General features: G+C 39.8%; 1 protein-coding gene across 2 annotated transcripts; it reads left to right on the top strand.

The window, feature by feature from the left end:
* Positions 1–269: 269 nt before the first annotated feature.
* LOC125750503 (potassium channel subfamily K member 4-like) lies at positions 270–20383 on the top strand. 2 transcript variants are annotated; one of them, XM_049028383.1, is made up of 8 exons: positions 270–780; positions 7607–7727; positions 8224–8482; positions 10831–10948; positions 13682–13842; positions 14677–14863; positions 16577–16713; positions 17423–20383. In XM_049028383.1, exons 1-8 carry the CDS (start codon positions 720–722, stop codon positions 18047–18049), a joined length of 1671 nt encoding a protein of 556 aa, XP_048884340.1. In that variant the 5' UTR covers positions 270–719; the 3' UTR covers positions 18050–20383. The 2 variants fall into 2 exon arrangements, with proteins under 2 accessions (XP_048884340.1, XP_048884341.1); XM_049028384.1 differs by lacking the exon at positions 270–780 and adding an exon at positions 5778–6898.
* Positions 20384–20854: the final 471 nt, after the last annotated feature.

The raw sequence follows: 20854 nt of genomic DNA, 5'->3' as shown, positions 1-20854 counted from the left end.
TTAAGCATTGGGGCAAAGATACAAAACTGGCAATATTCCAACATTCCTGTGGACTAGAACAGATGAATTAGCCCAAATAGTTTGTGATATTCAGGGTGGGATCATTAATCTCTGCACTCATCACTGTGGCATGTATTTTTCAGTTATTGCTATAATAGGAAACAAAATGGGAAACAGACATTATGGATGATGTCTCATTCAGATTTAAATGCCTTATCATCCAATTAAAAATGTAATGTTGTAATGCTCTTGTTTAAGGCTAACAGAGTTCTGCCAAACTTGTCTTTTATGGACTGTGTGTGGCAGTGTCTTTAGAGTTTTTTTTGTCCTGCATCATTGATGTGAGCTGTATTATCCTAGCTGTACTACCAGACCATCCGAAGCAGTGTACGAAGATACTTAAAAAATCAATTTCCTTCCTGAGAAATTCATGCATCATCAAAAAAGGTAGAATGGGGCCTTTCACAGGAAGGCTTTCACTGAAAAAAGTCTTGGTAAAAGATTAAATATTATCCCTTAATACGCTGACCCACCCACTCTCGCCTGTCTCTTAGACTATCCATTTCTTTCTTATTATATATCAGTCATTACTTGAAGTTCTGTCCATTCCAGGCCTCTATGTCAGTTATTCACCTCTCTTAGTTCTATGAAAAATACCTGTGCTTTGCCATTTCTCTTCACAGCGACAGTGAGCAACACTAAGAAGCAAAGGAGAAGGAATGAGGAAACCATCAAAGCATATCGTCTCACATTTAACTGATTGCTTTGAAGACAGAATAAGTGAGTACTTACTTTGTCTTATACCGTGCAAATTACATCAGTTTGTGCAGTGAGTTCTCCGAAGTCCATTTATATTTGAAGGAATATTTTTTAAATGTTTAATTTTTCCTCTTGGGGAACAAAGACATCTACTGATGGTGTTTATCATGGGCAGGTCAAAGATTTGAGTATTGTTGAGATTCACTGGGTGTGCAACTAGACTAATACTGAGTATAACCAACTTAGAATTAGGGTTAATGTTTCACTATTAACAATCCATTCATTGTAAAACTCCATATTCAGGTTGATGAAAAGTGGCTTTGATTAAAATCACAGCTCAAGAGGACATTTATATAGTTTTAATTGACCATTGTTAGCATATTAGAATGTTCTTTTTCCTATTTTTTATATTGAAACAGAATGTCTTTTAATAGTTTTAAAATGTTTCATTTTTACCATTAAATTGTGTTGATTATGCCAAGGAAATTAACACTGCTGATCTCTTTGAGGAGAATAAACAGTGGTCCTGTTAATATGTTGCATATTTATGGGGGAAAAAACCTTAAATTTAAATCCTCAGACTCTAAATACAAAAAAATTACATCCATATACCATCTTCCGTAATTTATTAGGAATGTTTAAAGATATGTATTAGCGTATTAGAAAATCACTTTCAAAACAATGCTCATTGGTCAGTTATTCATGTGAGTGAAAACTCAGTTTTGAGCGCTGAACGGCTATTCTTGAAACAGTACACATAAATGAAATATTTCCCCTCTTTTATAAATTTGCATTAAAATACATCTTCAAAATGAAGAAGGTTGGCTGCTCAGATGACTATTATTTCTAACTGACAGAATTGACTTGTACTCACCTGTGTTTTGTTGGGGCTTACAGTCTGCAAGCGGAGTGCTCTCTTCTGTCATCTCTGCTTTGGAATACTCACTCCAAGAGCACGCTTTGCAATCCACATTAGTCATTACACATTAGTCATTTTACAAGTGCAAAGGAATGTATTAATGGCACACATTATGCAATGATATGTTTCGCATCTAACAATTTAAATATACTATGGTTTTACTTTAAAACACAAGTGAGAAAAAAAGTAGTGGTTTCTCGTTTATAAGCATATCATCAGTTAGATTGAAACAGATCATTCAGACCACAGGCAACTAGACAAAGGACACGAGAAATGACAGATTATTTACATATTTAACAATGTTTGGAATGTAATAATGGATGGATGGATGGAGGGATGGATGGAATGTAATGAACCTTCATGCCTTAAAAAACTAATGTGTTAATTTTTCTAGTCCACATATTACACTCTTTCACCTTTCAGTTTCACCAAGAAATGGCCAGTAGACCAACTGGTAAAAGCTGCCTGGATACAATATGCAAATAAATATGTCACTATGAAGATGACTTTTAACTGATGGTTTGCACACAAGTGGCTATTCAGTCAGTGTCATCTTCATTGAAAACAAATAAAGAAATATATAATGAATATTGCACTAGCATTATATTTCACTGTATTTGTCTGTTGTATTACTTTTCAATTTGTCTTATCTCTCTTTCTTGGCATTGCTGAGGTACATACATCTTCTCTCGTAATTCCACCAGTCAGGCCTTTTATGTATTGATTGAGACGAGCACGAGGGCGGTAAGGAATAAAAAGCCCTGAGATGGAGAAGCGATGGGGGCAGAGGGGCTCCTATTTACAGCTGCTCATTGTCTCCAAAAACAGCAGCCGCTTCTCTTCTCCGCAGATTGTAATAGAACCAAAGGACAAACTCCTCCATTTATGGCACCATGTTTCACTGGATCTCTTTGCAGCTCAACTCCGCTCAAACATTCGCCACCTGAGTCACCTACACCGACACTTGGCACACTTCTTATTTATAATGATTTTCTTAAAATTTACTTTTATCATGCGATACCTTGCAAAAAAGTTTCCAAGTACTTAAGCTGTATACAGTAGAATTGTTCTATTGACAAGTTTGCTGTAGTTGGTTATACTCCTAAAAGTAACACTACTGCTTATACTTTAGTGAATAAAGACACTGGTATTTCCAGATAAAATATTATTTAAGAATGTCAATATTAGTATGTATAACGTATGGAAAATGTCTGTGAAATGAGCAGTTCAAATGAGCAGCTGTAAGATTAGTTTTAATGCTGGAAAATCTGTAAGCTTAAATTTGTGTTTTTAATATAAATATTGTTTTATATTATTGTCTTCATGATATATTTTGCACAAATATTAAAATGCATACAAACAGTATTATACAAACATTTTACATTAATACATATATATTGTATTTAACCTGCAGGGGGCAGTGTGTAGCTCAGCAGGTTATGGATCAGCTCCTGCGGCTGGTAATGGGTCAGAATCCTTTGGTTGACTAATCATATCCTCGTTGGGCCCTTGAGCAAAGCTCTAAACCACAACTTCCCGAGGGATGCTGGCTGACCCTGGGCTCTGACCCTAAATGCCCCCCCAGGGATGAGAAAAGTACCTCTATTCTATAAGCCACTTACATAATGTATGTAAAAATACGTAATATACCTTTTCAAGCAATGGACTCTTGCATTTGTATTAGTTGTGTGACATCCTTCCCTCATAAGCCCTTTAAAATTGAGGTTTTCTGTGTTAAAATAATGAGATTCATCTGCACCTACTTTTATTTGAGATTAACTGTACATGGTGAGAAGGGCAGTATTTGTCCCCTGAGATACGGGGCTCCTGGTTTGTGTGTTTGCAATAGTGCCTAATGGATGAAGTCAAGACAAACTCTTTTGTTCGGATCGCTCCGCCTCAGGTTATGCAAAAGGCTGAAAGCATGCGACGGTACCCATGGAACCATTATTAACGCTCGTCATTTCATTTAAAAATCAGTTGAATCAGTTTCTTCTTCTGTGGTTTGAGCTTGCAGGATTGTCAAGACATTCATAGATCCTTTTGCCTGGACCTTACACCTTCTCACCTATATTTAAAAACCGCTGCAACACAGAGTTTAACCAGTTCGCGAAGGTTGAGAAGCACACCTGAGGCCTGCAGCAAATTTTCCATTTAATATTTTCCCCTTAACCTCATTTAACTGTTTGACATCTAGTCAGAGTAAACATTACAGAATGTTCAATAATCAATAGACCAGGGGTCTCCAACTCCGATCCTGGAGAGCCACTGTCCAGTAGGTGTTCTATCCTACCCGGCTTCTGATGAGCCACACCTGCTCTCAGGTAAATACCAGGAACAGATGTGGCTCATCAGAAGCCAAAGTGGGACAGAAAACCTACTGGATAGTAGCTCTCCTAGACCGGAGTTGGAGACCCCTGCAATAGACTGTCTAATTTTAATGCACCAAAAAGTAGTTGGTTCTATGCATGTGTGGGTTTTGAAGAAGTGAATGCAGAAATTAAACTGTAAATGAGAAGTGTCATGCCCTGCTCGTCGGCTCCTCATGTGTGCCACGCCCCCCTGCTTGCCAACGTGTGTTTCCCTGATTGTTTCCACCTATGTCCGATTACTGTGATCAGTCCCGTGTATTTAAGTCTGAGTCTTGCCTCTGATCGTTGTCCGTCATTACGTGATCTGTGCACATGGTGTTGGTGGTCCCTCGCCTCCCGTGTCTCCTTGTCCCGAATAAACCCCGATTACCCCGATCCTGCTCGTCAGCCTGGTTTTCTGAACCACCGCCCGCACGATCGCCTGTCCACCCGAGCCTTCCCGTGACAAGAAGTAATAACTATATCATAGTGAGAGAACATCATTGTTGTTATTTCCGGTCTATTTACAGTGAATCATTAGTTACAGTGGGTGTAACATTAATCTACATCCAGCCCTGTAAGTAGGTCCTCCAACATACAGGGAATAACTTGAGGGTTGGTGGCAGGATTGGCTGGAAAAAACCTCCTGCTGGTCCATTTGGACTAGTGTGGTGCTGAGGTATCACCTGCCACATGGCTGCACTCAGGTACTCATCCCTGAGGTGGTTTGTTGTGTGGTGGGTGTGGCAATGCGCTGTAATCAGTGCATGCTCCATACCTCTACCTCCTCTCTTAATATTTTGTTATTAATCTCATGAACTTTGAGATACACTTCTCATAAGTATTATTTATATTAAGGAAAAAATGGAAAGTGTTGAGAGAGGAACAGGGGTCAAGAATATTGACCAGAAAAACAATTACTGTGGGAGCTGTGGAAAATGTTCATTTGAAAAGTTAATCATAAGAAAATATTAAATCAAGAGAGGGAGGGATCTGGGAAAGAAATTTGAGGTTAAAGAGAACAGACTTTCCACCCTGCTGATTGTTTTGTATAGTTGTAATTAACCACCAGTAATATAGATCTATTCTGCATGATGATGAGTCCGAGAGATGAAGAGATCAGTTGGGAGAGACGGACAGGCAGTAAGAGAGAGGTCAGATGGGAGTGAAATGTCAACATCCTGGGTTTTATCGTTTTACCTTGAGGTATAACATCATACCTCAATAAGAGGGTTAAAAGATTTTTCCTTCAACACTAAACACAATAGTCTTTTTCTCTCTGTGCATGAGGAATAATGTGAAAATTTAACAATTTTTCTACGTGTCTCTCGTGCTCATCCAGAGACTTAAGTCCTGCTTTTTCCAGAAATGGCTTCAGGTCACTGGTAGTCAAATTGGATGAGCATTTATTAAAATTGCATGGATGCATGTGTATATTACACATTCACATAAAGGCATTATTATTTGTAATGTTGTTATTTACATGCAAGCAATATAACAGCAATATGACACCTATACATTGAATATGACATTAGAAATATTTTATATGTCTACAGTGACTCAGCAGGCTTCTTGCAGATTTCATTTAAAAAGTTAGTAAACAGAAATAAGTTTTTGTTTGCTATATACCGTATAATATACTTGTGGTATATGTATATATTTGTACTTAAAAGCATAGAAACATGGATAAATGTAAACGTTATTACATGGTTTTCTAATTTTACAACAGCTTTAGTTTTAAACGCGCGTAAAGCCACAACAGTCACATAGCTGAGCTTGAGCACGTTTTTCAACTTCCATAAAAAGTGGCTTTATAAAGCAGCATTGCATTCACACCTCGGTGGAGCTGGCCCAAGCCTTCTCCAAAGCCAATTCGCACGGCAGCCGCACAGCAAACAGCCATCATACTCACCTTCCCTTTCTGATGTGGTGTTTGACTATCTGGACACAGTAGCTACTGAGTGCCCTCCAGATGGGCAGTGTTCACCTCTGACAAACTGATAAATGGCACTCATGGGGGAGGGCTGTTATTTTCCCACATATTTCCCATTTGCCCCTCTACACTTGGGCTTCTTTTTGACCTTTTTTAGACTGTGGAGTGTCACGGCCTTCTCCAAAGGCACTGACGTCATGCAGTTTGGCTTGGGGGTTATCAACTCTGAACATAATTAATCAACAATTGTAAGAGGCAATGGAATGAGTGACTGTGAGACGGCTGAAGCATGAGACGAAATGGAAGTGGCTGGCATATTGAGCCCAGCGGTGGGCATTAGCCTTGTCACAGACAGAAGCAGAACAGACACGTTGCAGACACACACAGTATAAACATCCCCGCTGATGATGACAGGCAATGGGTTGGGGCTGCACTAGCAGGCAGAGTATATTTTGGGTCATGGGATAAAATATTACGGATATGCGCCCAGAGCAACGGCTCAGACAAGGAAAACAAGGTAAAACTCCCAAGATTCCCATCTCGGCCTGAAGGGGGGAGGGATGATGTGGCCCAGGAGACAGATGTACTCTAGGAATAACAGAGGGAGCGAATAGAGAAGGCTGCGCCCTACCACAGTATTTGCATTGACCCTCCCTCTAGTTCTCTCTCTCCTGCACTTTCTCTCCGTATCTCCCCCCTCTCTTCTTTCCTCCCTTTGCTTTTTTTGCCTCCTTGTCTTGCCTCTCAGAGTCAGGTTGATGGGGGTATCTCTGTTGTCTCCTTCATGGGATAGCCTGCAAACACTGTGCTCACATACAGGGGCAAACACAGTTGTTCACTCACACACGTGCACTCTTATGAGCGGCTATCGGAGAACCAGGCGGCTCCACACCCGGATACGCTGACAGCAGGATTCTCCCCACCGTTAACGTCGAGGTAGGAGATAGCTGGGCAGCTGCTCTCCATACACTCTTTTCCAGTGTAGGACCATTATTTAAGCAGGAACATGTACTGTGCATGGTTGTCATGCATGTGTATTGTGACTTAAAAGAACCATTAGTTAAGTTGTGTGCCTGTTCTGTTTAGTTATTTTTGTATGTATTTTTACATTGACTGACACTCTGCCTATGACATAAAATATTCACTATTGATTTCCCTGACAAATTACGTAGCTAAATAAGACTATTTTATATGTAAATTTGTGTAATGTATATGTGTACTGTATGTACATATGCAGGGCCTCTGTTATAAGAGTGTAATGAGTTCTGGACGGTTAGCTATGCCACTTAACTCCAACAACAGGAGGTAGGTGGATAGTAGGGGGACCTACTAGCCAGTTTGATAGCTGAACAAACTCAGTGCCATGTTTTTGTTGAACTCTGCTGAAGGCCAGTGAATTGCCACATTCATGGATTCCCTAAGAAAACCAAAGAACCACTGGTCTGTCTCACAGTGCTGATGTCTGCTAATAATCTCTAATCTCTAATAATGCGCATCTGAACAACATCTAGAATGATGAAACCTGGCTTTTTGCACAGAAGTGCTGTTTCATTGTTGTTTGTTACAGGTTCACTCAAATGCCTTAAGTATTTGCTAGAGAAATGCTTAGAAAAAAAACAGATGGTTCATTTCCTCCTCTTCTAGTGACCATCAGCCAGAGTGGCGATGAAGAAGGTCCTGGTCCCACCTCTCCACAAAGGTACGGCTCCAGAGACTCAATCCTGAGCCACAGAGACAGAGAAAACTGGAAGAAGGAAAAAGAACGGTAGGCAACAAAGGGAGCACAGGGGCTGGAATTACAGTAACTCACTAGTGTTGCTCCAGACCATTTTCCAGACTGATTTGTCTTGACCAGTATTTTCCAACCCAGTCCTTGGTGACCCCCAGACAGTCCATGTTTTTGCTGTTTCCCAGCTCCCGGCGCAAAAATGTAGACCGTCTGGCAGAGAGTTTGAAAAGAGCAAAAATGTGGACTGTCTGGCAGGGAGCTCAGAGAGAGCAAAAACATGGACCGACTGCAGGTCCCTGAGGACTGGATTGGCAAGGACTGGTCTAGACTTATATCCACCATTTGTTCTAGTTTGCAGATTTGTGAATATTTGGGAATGTGGGAAGAATGGGGGTCTTTAAGGTGGGGAATTTGTTTTGGACTGATTTTTACGAGTCAGTGTTGGGTACTGGGGCTCGGGACTCCAAGTTTATGTCTGAGTTCCCGACACTGTGAGTTACACTATAATACGCCACTCCTGTTTCTTCTCAAGTCTTGGATCAGAGCTTGCAAGCAGCAACAACAGCAGGAGTGTGACTTTGGGCCTGAACCAGGGTGGGGCCATGCGTTGCTCCACTCTCATGGCCATCCTGGCGGGGGTGCTATTGTACTTGGGACTGGGAGCTCTGGTTTTCCGCACCCTAGAGGCACCACTCGAGAGCACACAGCACAAGAAGCTGCATGACGTCCGCAAAGCCTTTCTGCAGAACAACTCGTGCGTCAGCCCTGATGGCCTGCATGCTCTCATACAGGTAAACACCTGTGTCATCGTGCAGGACTGAACAATACGGGATGTTCAGTCCTCCTCATCCATGGATGACAGCTAATAAAACTGTAGATTATCAACATTTAGAAGTCATTTCCTAAGTTAAACCTTTGGGAAAGGATAATGTTGAATGTTGCTACTATATTACAACAGTACAGATAATTGTTTAATTTTTCACTACAAGTGCTCCTCGCCTTAAGATGGGGTTACATTCAGATGAACTCATCATAAGTGGAAAAATTTTAAGTTGAATAAGACATGGTAAATAAGTAAATAAACTTAAATAAATAAACTCCTGTCACTGAATAAATAAATTAATTAATTACTATAGCTAACTAGATACCAATAATTAAAAAGTAAATAAATGAATACAAGTTTATTTGGTTAATAACATAAAAAACATTTAAAAATGAATACATTTATTAACAAAAACAGTGTTCAACACATTGTTAAACACTGTATTAGATGTTTACATTTGTGATCTCCACAGAGACTGGATCGTAGTCATCGCCCAGCATCAGTAGAAAGTATCGGATGGCGTATATCATTAGCCCGGGAATAGATTGATGACTACTGAATGTACATCACTGTCGCACCATTGTAAAGTCTAAATTTCAAAAGTCAAATCATCGTAAAGCAAGGAGCACCTGTATTAGGGGTGAGTGATAAGGCAAAAATATATCGGCATCTTTTTCATGTTTATTTTTGCATGTTTTTACTACTAAACTAATTCCCCTATTTTAAAATGTAGCTCTGTAAGGTAACAAAACCTAAAAGAAAAACAAAGTTAAGTAAGTAAGTAAATTTTATTTATAAACCACATTTCAAGAACACTTCATGTTCACTAAAGTGCTGCACAATTTATACCATCAAAAGAAAGACATAAAATAAATAAATAAAAAAATACAACAAGTGCTAAATAAAACATTAATATGGAGCCCCAGAAGGGACCTGTGAAAAAAATCTAAATTATATTACTTTTGCATGCACAAGATAAGATAAGAGCATTTTATTCTTCCGGTCCCTTCAGGAGCTCCATAGATAAATACCCCAAAAGGAACAAGTGTAAGAATTCCAGCTGAACATACCCAGCAAAATCTTGCAGGTGTTTTCTTTTGAGGTAGTTAAAAAGGTTTGTTGTGTCGCTGTCTGACTTCCAAACCTTATCTTAGCAGATTTTGAAAATAACTGTTGTTTGTGCTATGTTTACTTTGGAAAATCTGAACAAGTTACTTATTACTGAGGTTAAATTCTTTTTAGGGACCAACTCCTGAGCCATTGAACAGCAACCGATAGAATGTGTACTGTATCATGATAATGATCTCTCCATAAAGGGAGAAAGTGGAGACATTTTAATCATTCTTGATATAATATCGTCAAATCGCACACTATCTACAATAAATCATTCAACATCAACTATGACAGTCGCTATGGCCAAATTGAAGCACACTCAGGACCTCAGTTAAAAGGGTGCTGGCAGAGAATGCTGTACTCTGAAGGGAAAATGGAGGTGACAGGTTTCACCACAGGCCTGCCTGAAAACTTTACAATGCAACAGCATCAGTGAAACATAGTGTTTCTCAACTCGGTCCTTGAATACACCCATCTGGTCCATGTTTTTGCTCTCTCCCAGCTCCCTGCCAGACAGTCCACATTTTTGCTCCGAAGAGCTGGCAGGGAGCAAAAACATGGAATGTCTGGATGCCTATAAGGACCAGTTTGAGAAACACTGATGTAATAGTAGGTGTCTGCAGAGTGTGAACTGTCAAGCAGGCCACAGGGGGTCAGCTCAATACTGCCAGTGTCCTCTGTTCAGCCTCACCAAGGTCAGCGATGAGCCACAAACGCACTAACCAAAACACCTGCAACCACGGGTGATGTCATGTAGTAGAAGTGTCCTAAGTTGCGTCCATGGAAACGAGAGAAGTCCACACCCTCCCTCATGCAACAAATGATAAAGAGGCCAAATTTTTAATTTTTACACTTGTAAGAAATGCAAGAAGTTTGAGAACTGAAAGAATTCTAATAAGTACCAGCCATCACTGAGCAGATGCCTTTTAGCAAATCACAAATAATGTTAATGTTACTATGCAGCCATGGCCATAGCCAGGATTTTTATAATGCCGAGATCAAAAGTGTCAGCCCTTCCTATGTGTGTCCAGCAATGGATTGTGATTATTACAGAAAAAAATACTGAGGACTTGCCCTCTGTTTCCTCAACGATAGGTACGGGCAGCTATGAAGCAGTGTTATCATCCAGAGTGTTTTGCTGAGGGATTATGCTGAAGTATGCGTGATGAGCCCCTGTCTTTCTTAAATGTCTGTCTCTCCCAGCATGTGGTAATTGCTTTAGGAGCAGGGGTAGATGCCACCAGCAACTCATCTGACTTCACCAGTCGATGGGACCTGGCCAGCGCCTTTTTCTTTTGTGGAACCATCATCACGACTATTGGTATGATGCCATAATGTAATAATAACCAATAATAAAAGAATTATGCATCAAAATATGTCAGAAACTGCCATGGCAATTGAGTGATTTATTAACTTAAAATTACTCTAATGAGGGTTAGAACACCCACAGATATTTTTATTCTACCAGAACTTAAGATGGGAAACATTTACATAACAGTATTTACATTATTTTATAGAAGCCTTACTACCTTAAGCATAGCCCTTCACAAAGCTCTAAAATGGAGCAAAGCTATCAATGTCTTTCTCTGGCTACAGCAGCTGTCTGATATATGCTTAATAATTCCCGACTAAACCAGTCTGTACCTTGTTTATGCATGTAAAATCTTTGACAAATACATTAATGTTAATCTATCCAACTTCCAACCAATTAACCTGGTCAGGGTTGTTTGGGTCCTGGAATATTATACCTGGACAAGACGCCAGTCCATTGCAGAGTACTGAAAAACAAAAACTCAATATATAATTGTATTTTCCGAGCCGAGAATACATACAGTACTGTGCAAAAGTCTTAGGCAGCCAAAAAAAAATTATGTTTAAATAACTGTCATGTTGGTGTAAAACTATGCTGTTACGCCTGGCAAAGTCTGTCAGCTTCGCCATTTCAAAACTAAATATAAAATAACCTAAAATAACCCTGTTATTTCCAGCAACCATACAACACACCCGTGTATTTTTTGACCTGACCACTAGCCCACCTCATATATCTATTCAATATCTCGTTTACTTTTTAAACTAATTAAGTTAATTAATTAAGCGAGTGGGGCGGCATGGTGGTGCAGTGGTTAGCACTGTTGCCTCACACCTCTGGGACCCGGGTTTGAGTCTCCGCCTGGGTCACATGTGTGTGGAGTTTGCATGTTCTCCCCATGTCGTGGGGTTTCCTCCTGGTACTCCGGTTTCCCCCCACAGTCCAAAAACATGCTGAGGCTAATTGGAGTTACTAAATTGCCCATAGGTGTGCATGTGTGAGTGAATGGTGTGTGAGTGAATGGTGTGTGAGTGTGCCCTGCAGTGGGCTGGCCCTCCATCCTGGGTTGTTCCCTGCCTCGTGCCCATTGCATCCGAGATAGGCTCCGAACCCCCCGCGACCCAGAAGGATAAGCGGGTTTGGAAAATGGATGGATGGATGGAATTAAGCGAGCTGGTAGTGAAATTTAATAAATACATGGAATGGTTCGAGTTCCACTGAGGAGAAGTTTGGGAACTGAAGTGGTGTTCATCTAGCTATCCAAGTAGATATCAGTAACTTTTTGGAGAACAGAAGACATTTTTACTAGTTTTTATTGTGTTACTTGTAATTTTCATATGTTTTTATGTTAAATTATATTTTTTTGTTCTAAGAAAATGTGCACTTACTACCCAGATAAATAGCTTTAAACATTTATTTTGAGTGCCTAAGACTTTTGCACAGTACTGTATAATTTTGGATCTTCCATTTTGTTAGCATAATAACTCCAAAAGTATTTGAGGGATCTTAAAACTTAGTAGACACGCTGTATGGGTGAAGATCTGGAAATGCTCATATTTTGGGACAAATTGCACCAAAATTGATGCAACGCTGCCACATGACAATAAATGGAAGGGTTTCTGCAGTAGACTCATGACCATGTGAACGAGTAACTCAAAAAGTATTTGGTTTTTATTACTTCACAAACATATGGATGGTAATCTACACCTGATCCCTATAGACACAGCTCTGGTATACCTTATTTCATAAGTCACACCAAGTTGGGCTTTAAATAAAGATATTTTTTATAGAGGTGGAGAGAGTGTGTAGGGGGCTAGTAACCTTGCGTGGGAGGTGTACGGATTAGAAGGGATGGGGGGGCAGGTGTGGCAGGGCCATCCAGGGAATATTTTGATATCTTAAATGGTGTTTTTGTTCTGAGCAGCAGAACTGCAGGCCTATACATTCACTTTTGAACAGCATTCCAAACTGTGTGTAGGGTATGATCATGTGTATTTGCTGTGTTATGGACAGGCATCTCCTTTAGTGTTTTCCCCAGCATTGTGCTCCCTGGAGACCCTGAACAGAATAAGCTGGTTGACAATGGAAGGATGTATGGATTTCTGCTATACTAAATAATCTACTTAGAGATGAATGTTATTTCAGGTATGGTGAGTTGGTCAGTTTAGGGTGAGCTCCTTCTTGGCTAAATAAATATTACAATGATGTATGGTTCTTACAGCACTTTACTGTATTGAACTCACCACATCCCTTCCAGTGTGCTCAAAAGGCATGAGCACCATTGTCAGCGATATCTGATTAGCCCTCATTGTTGATATTAACTGACACTTTGTCTCATCATTCTTGAAAGATACATTTCTGGGTGTACAAATTTACTTATGATTTCAACAGAGTGTGTTATTCCCCAAATAATCTGGCCAAAACGCAGAGCCCTTTAATGTCATCACCACGACTTCCAGTTTCACCATCTAGACAACCTGTCGAGACTATTGTACTATAACTGCAAAGCTAGGTCCTCACTGTCTAAATCATTTCATTTCTGCCTTTTCCTTTTTGCCACTTTTTCTTTTTCTAAAATTATCAGTAAGTATAACACTTTGCTCTATACCCTGTAATCAAGTTGTTAAGCTTTACTTTAGGAATAGGTCCATCAGTTTAGGGGAAATGCTTCTGAGTTTGCAACATTGTCCCCGTTAATAAAGTTCACCTAACACTAGTAGTATTCTTCCCTTATCCCTACATCAGGCTTTGGACATATCTCTCCAAAAACTGAATGGGGGCAGCTGTTCTGCATCTTCTACGCCCTAGTGGGGATCCCTATGTTTGGCATACTTTTAGCTGGAGTTGGGGACCACCTCGGGACCTTGCTAAGGAGGGCCATCGGCAAGATAGAGACCTTATTCCTGGTGAGTTTTTTTTATTAACACTGCCATTGATAAACACACACAGCAATTACAGATTTACAAGCAATTTACTATACAGTTGCAAGAAAAAGTATGTGAACCCTTTGGAATTATATAGATTTCTGCACAGATACGTCATAAAATGTGATCTGATCTTCATCTAAGTCACAACAATAGACAATCACAGTCTACTTAAACTAACACCACACAAATAATGATATGTTTTCATGTTTTTATTGAACACACCATGTAAACATTCACAGTGCAGGTGGAAAAAGTATGTGAACCTCTAGACTATTGACATCTCCAAGAGCTAATTGGAGTCAGGAGTGAGCCAACTGGAGTCCAATCAATGAGATGAGATTGGAGGTGTTGGTTAAGGCTGCCCTGCCCTTCCCCCACATTTTCACATTTTATGACCTATCTGTGCAGAAATCTGTATAATTCCAAAGGGTTCACATACTTTTTCTTGCAACTGTATATTAGGGCACCTGTGAGGCAGCAAGATTGTATAGTAATAGATCGTTTCAATAATTTTGATTATTGATTGATTGATCATAGCAAACAACAGAACAATCAGTCGTAGAGGTGGGAGGAAGGAATTGGAGGAAGCTGTTTCATCACCAGAGTCCTTTGACACCTTCCACTCCCCCACCCACAAAAAAGTCACCAAACACTGAAATCTAATTTGGAATATTTAAAAAAATAAATAAAATTCTTAAAAATGTAAGAAATTTGGGGTAATGATGTGACACAACTGTGAAATGATTATTTGGTGTAATACTTGGCACGCTGTATAATTCACATCCCTTGCCCCTTATGTTCTCCAACTTTTAGAAATGGCGGGTCAGCCCCACAATCGTTCGCATCATTTCAGCAGTCCTGTCCATCCTGCTGGGCTGCGTGGTCTTCTTGTTTGTTCCGACTATGGTGTTTCAGCGGATAGAGGAGTGGAACCTTCTGGAGGCAGCCTACTTTGTGGTCATCACCCTCACTACTGTGGGCTTTGGGGACTATGTAGCAGGTAGTGGGATCAAAGCTGCTTATGAACTTGGTCTTGCTGTTACTGACAGACAGAAAGCTAGTAACAGTAAATAATAGACAATGAACAGTGACAGTGCACAGTGAACAAAAGAATGCTCTGTGAATGTGTCTAAGTGGTTCTGGTCCATTCTTCCTCTACTTTATAAGACAAGTCGTTGTAGGGTCTGATGGCTGTAGGTAGGAACAATACATTCTAGGAATGAATTATTGAGGAATCACATACAAATGCTATAGAGATGAAAAATGAAACTAAGCTAATATCTCTCTTAACTAGGACAGATATTGAGTACAAGCAGTCCCTGGGTTAAGAATGTCTAACTCACAGACAATGCATACTTATAAATGGACCATAAAGTTTATTATATGTAAAATCTGGGGTAAATACAGTTGCTCATAATAATGAACGTACATACTACTTAGTGATGTTCGTGAAAACATTACGCGGTTTCAGAGGTTTGTTGCTTCCAGGTACAGTTCAGTACCGTTTGCAGTTGCTTTTATTATTACTGCATAATTATCATTGTTACTATGAACTGTATCATTATTTCTGACTTACCTAAAAAATCAACTTAAAGACAGATTTAGGGAACAGATCGCGTTTGTAAGCTATGGACTGCCTGTATTGTAGATTTCGGTTTAGCACCCTTTAAACAAAATCCTGATACGATATCAGCCAGAGATACTAAACAACCATGGCTCTACTGAGATGAATGCTGATGCTGTTTATATTCTTTACATTTTGAATAGAAGCATGTTGCTGGGACCCATTCACTAAGACATATGTTCTGTGGAGAGCCTTCGTAAACATTCCTGTATCACAGCTGTTGTCATTTCCAATGTAGGACTTGTGAACTTTCTTTAAAGCTTATCACCACTGATGTCTATAGAAACATCAAACACCTTCTGGTTTGGTTTCTATGCTTTATCACGTGAAAAGTATACACTGTCCTTGTATTATGAACTTCAATGTGAACAAATATCGTGGTTGGCTGATCACTTTGATGTTAGGTAATAACAGGATACTATGAGATTCCAATAGTGATTAAATATCTGTCAAAATAATTATGGTAACGTAATATAAAGTACAAGTCCCATTAGTCATCTGCTATACCATGGTGTAAATTACTTAACCCTAGTTGCATGTGGCCTCCCTCCCTTCAGCAGGATTTTTGCTTTGTGACAAAGTTTACCTGAAACAGTTCATCATAATTATCCCTTTATCTTTGAGTGCAAGATCTCATTGCTTAAAGTACAATACTATTTTCTTTATTTGCTTTCATAGAGCTGATAACAGTGATATAGGAACATTTGTTTTTGCTTAATATTCCCGCTGTCTATGACCTCAGATTGGAACCTAATTCCATCCCGTGTAGGGGACAAGGCTTGCTTAATTTATGTGAATTTATCTCAGACCATGGGAATTTTTTGAGAGCTTTTAGGAGTTTTACAAAAGCTGCAGATGACATATAGTACAAAAAGTTAAGTAAGTCATAGATGCACAAAATATATGTCCGGTGCTACTGTGGAGGGTGCCAAGCGTGTTTTCGCTTTTTTTCTTTCTCGTGCTTGCTTTGCTTGCCAAGCAGGGTGAAATTTTTTATGTACTTTTCCAGATCTCAGAATGCCTGCACCTCTAACCCCCGTGATGTGGACGGGTTGATTGAACATTGTGGTAAAACTCTTTCTGTCCCAGGTGCTGGTGGAAATAGTCACCCTGTGTACAAGCCTATGGTGTGGTTTTGGATAGTGGTGGGCTTAGCTTACTTCGCCTCTATCCTCACCATGATTGGGAACTGGCTGAGAGTGCTGTCCAAGAAGACCCGAGCAGAGGTGAGTGTCATGGAACAAGGCCTGTGATTAGTGGAAATTTGGCTTTAACAGCACAGAAAACAAGAGCTTGATAAAAGCAGGATAGAGATACACCACTGTTAAGAAAATTTTAAAAACACCAGTACATTACAGGAAGCTACTAGGTTAAGAACGTCCAACTTACGGATAACTCATACTCAGGAACAGACTGCTATAAAGCCTATCATATTAGAAGTTCGGGCTAAATACAGTGATTCGTAAAAATGAATGCACTACGTCATACCTGACGTAGAACTTCTATATTTTTTCTCGACTCTTATTCTGGTGTGTGTTTAAAAAAAATAAAAAAATAAAAAAAATAAAAAAATCTGCACTACTCAATGGAGTTCTCAGAGATAGTATTCATAGCTTGGGTCCTTATTGAGCTAGCATTGGAAATTCATTGCAGAGTCTCAAAGCACTTATGTAAGTCGCTCTGGCTAAGGGCGTCTGCCAAATCCTGTAAATGTAAATGTAAATGTTATATTGTGAAAAAACATTGCACAGTTTTAGCGGTTCATTGGCTCAAAGTACAGCATGGTACTGTATATAGTTACTTTTATCAGTACTGTATAATTACTATTATTATTAATTACTATTATTATTATTATGTACTATATTATTATTTTCCCAACACCCTTTCCTCTGTTCACTTCTCACCCTCCCTCCTTGTCGGTCTCATCCCCTCAAGATGGAAGAGCTCAGGGCTCATGCCACCGACTGGACTCAGAACATCCAGAACATGTCAGTTGATTTCCGCATTCCCAACCGCCTTGACCTCAATGACCCCTTCCAGCGACGCCGCCGAAAACGCCGCAGAGGGCCTCGACCCCGTGGGGCATGGCAGAATACGGTGGGCTCTGAAGATGGCGGAATGGCTGGTGAGAATGGCAACCTTCCCAACAGTCAGTCAGAATCTGGGTCTTCATCTTACGAATCAGGATCTGATGAATCAGGGTCCTACTCTGAGGGTTCTGAGAAGCTGGACCCAAGAGAGACCCAGATGGATTCTCATGGCAGTATGGCGCCCCCCCATTTCTTTTCCGGTCCCCTCAGTTGCCAGGCTCTGGACTACTTTGGGGAAAATCTTGCCTACATTGACGAATCTTCAGACGCGCTAAGTGAAACAGTAAAGATGGACCCCCTCCTTGATCCTGACTGTACCAACCCTGTACCTCCACGCAAGCCAAAGCGCAGACGCCTCAGACGCCTCAGAACTTCAATAAATGAGGACCCGGAGAGGAAGGAGCCGAATGGTGACATCCAGCCTCCATCCATCCCGCCATCGCCACCTCCCCAGACACAGCCAAGAAACTGATGGGTGGATGTACAGCTTTCAGTTAGAGAGGGTAACTCACCCGGTACTTTACCATAATCACTACTCTAACACTGACAAACACATGGGAAACAAAGGAACTACTATCCGTCTTTTTCAGTGTGCCTCTCCCACCACTATGAGCCAGACATGGATACTGGTTTTCAATGTGCTAGCAGTGTGGATTTAAAATGAAACTTCCTTCTGTGTGTACATATTCCTGTGTGTGGATGTGCAAACCTGTATGGTAGGTATGATTGTGAATCAGCATAGGAAAGTAAAGAGAAATGAAAGGGATCTTTTAGCCTTTCACACCAAATTGCTTATACAATCTACACCAGGTACAAATCCAACAAGCTATGTGGTGGGGTGTCTGATCTCATCTTGTTTCATTTAATTCAGTCTAATTTTCTTCTGTATAATGTTGAGCGGCAGAATTCCCCTAAATCCTGATGCCTGTAGGTGTTCGGACCTGTCCTAACATGAAGGAAGATTGAAACAACAATGTGGAAGGTTAGCAAGCAAACCAAAATTCATGTAATGCTTCTGAGCACCTTTAACCCAGAACTGCTGTGCCACTTCACTAGCCTGTATTCATAATGCTGTGTAGCACCCCCCCTGCTGGAGGTCAATGTGTAAATGCAGCTGTTTTCTTGGTTTGAATAGCAGATATTTTAATTCAAACTCCATCCCTTACCTCCTGTAAACGTCTGCCGTATTTAGGTTTATACATTTTATACTTCATGATTTAAAATTAAAGCTTAAATTGAGTCTATAAATTCAAAGACAGACTAAATAAATTTTAGGAGTTCCAGGTTTAAGGTCAGAACTTCAAATTGCAATTCAGTGTTCTAGTACTGTTACATTTTTTTACACTGGAGATGACATTAAGCCATATATAATCCAATGATACAACTTTTACTACTGTTTTTAGAATGCTCATAAAATATGTGTATGCACCTATGCATTTATTCACTATATAAGTGCATCAAGACTTTTGGAAAAATAATTTCTTTGTAGTGGCAGTGGTGGCCTAATGGTTAGGGATGTGTACTTGTAATTGGAAGATTGCTGGTTCAAATCCTCACCCAGCAAAGCACGACAGAAGTACATTGAGCAAAGTACTGCCTCCAAGCCCTGCTCCCCAGGTGCTGAATTAGGTACCCCCAGTTATGTCATGATATGGGTTAAATGCAGCGGACATTTTGTCATTGTGCACTGTGTGCTATGGTGTGTTAACAATGACAACTAATCACTTTCCCTTCTCATAAAACTTTGTCTTTTCATTCTTTAGCGTTTGACTCTATAAAGTAGTATTAGGGTGTCTGCATAAGTTCTTATTAATTAATATGATCATTGACAAACAATTTTTATGTCTTTTTAAACTTCCTGAACCCAGGAAGTTTAAATGTCAGTTTACCAATCATAATTCACCATTAAACAATATGGTCTTTGCAGTATTTGTACTAAATGTTTCAGGTTAATAAAAACGACAGTACACATTGAAGAAATTCTCCTACATAAATGACACCCAGAATGTCCAAGAAAAACAATGGGCAGACTGAGTGTGTCTGCCTAAATTCACACATTCTATTAGCCATATTCTACACATAGATGTGCCACATGAACCTAACCCAAATCATGAATGACAGACTAGAGCCAGTAGCACCACCTTGCATCAGATGTTTTCACTGACGCAGGGGGTTTGCTTCCTGGAAAGACCTCATGGGGGAGACAAAGTGAACTGCACAGTTTCTGTTCTGTTGGCATTTGACTTCCTCGTTTGGCCACCCCTGTCTTTGCCATCCATGACATATGTACGAATAATGTTTTTTCAGGACCCTGAAATATCATTATCATTTTAAGTGCTGAGATACAAGTACATAGACATCTTGCATTACAACATCTTTTTTGTGAAAACACACTTTAATATTAAAAAAATCCAATGGCCTGTTCTATGAAGCGTGGTTACTGGCTTATCGGTGTAACTTGTCGGATTTAAGGCAATCTGGGCAAAATGTAAGTGAACAAATAGAGAAGTCCATCTAAACCGTGGTACCTTAAATCCGACAAGTTGCCCCAATAAGCCAGTAACCCCACTTCGTAGTACAGGCCACAGGTTTCGCAACATTCAAATAAACATCCTGAAATGAAAATGCATCATATTTTATATCTATTATTCATCTAATTATACATAACTAACTATAACTATATGCTATGACATGTCACTTACTGGTGAAGTTCTGAATTGTATGGCACTCTTTATTGTATGTTGGATTTTCAAGTTCCTCTTGAAAAATAAATCTATGATATTGTTTTAATTCATTTAATGGAAAAGGGAAGCTAACATTGTCTCCTTTGCTTTTGGATAACAAAATTCTCATAAAGCTGCTTATATAACCAAGTACAATATTCAGGTCAGCTTCATGGTGAACAAATTTGCTTGTTTGCTGTAATATTTATTGCTTTGCAATATTAAGTATTCATTTTTTATTTAAAATTCTTTAAAACAATATTATCCAGAGTGTAGAGAGGATGCCTATTGCTTAAAAATGTATTCTACGCGTCCTCCGACCACTTATTGAATATAGCCATGGAGGTCTATCCCAGGCAGCACAGGGCAGAGGAACACCCTGGATGGGATGCCAGTCCATTGTAGGACACACACACACACACACACACACTATGGGCAGTTATGAAATACCAATTCAACTAACTGCATATCTGTGGACTGCATGAAGCAAATTTAGCAAAATACCTGTGCAACACAGGACGAACATGCAAACTGCATGCATGCTGGGCAGTAGG

The sequence above is a fragment of the Brienomyrus brachyistius genome, chromosome 10 (assembly GCF_023856365.1).
Source record: "Brienomyrus brachyistius isolate T26 chromosome 10, BBRACH_0.4, whole genome shotgun sequence".
Taxonomy (NCBI): Eukaryota; Metazoa; Chordata; class Actinopteri; order Osteoglossiformes; family Mormyridae; genus Brienomyrus; species Brienomyrus brachyistius.
This window is presented reverse-complemented; position numbering and strand designations above follow the sequence as displayed.

Excerpts from the sequence above, each read along its gene's own strand:
- LOC125750503 (XM_049028383.1), top strand. The coding sequence starts at position 720 with ATGAGGAAACCATCAAAGCATATCGTCTCACATTTAACTGATTGCTTT. Across the intron at positions 8,483-10,830 it reads GCCTGCATGCTCTCATACAG|CATGTGGTAATTGCTTTAGG; the intron begins GTAAACACCTGT and ends TGTCTCTCCCAG. Across the intron at positions 16,714-17,422 it reads CCAAGAAGACCCGAGCAGAG|ATGGAAGAGCTCAGGGCTCA; the intron begins GTGAGTGTCATG and ends CATCCCCTCAAG.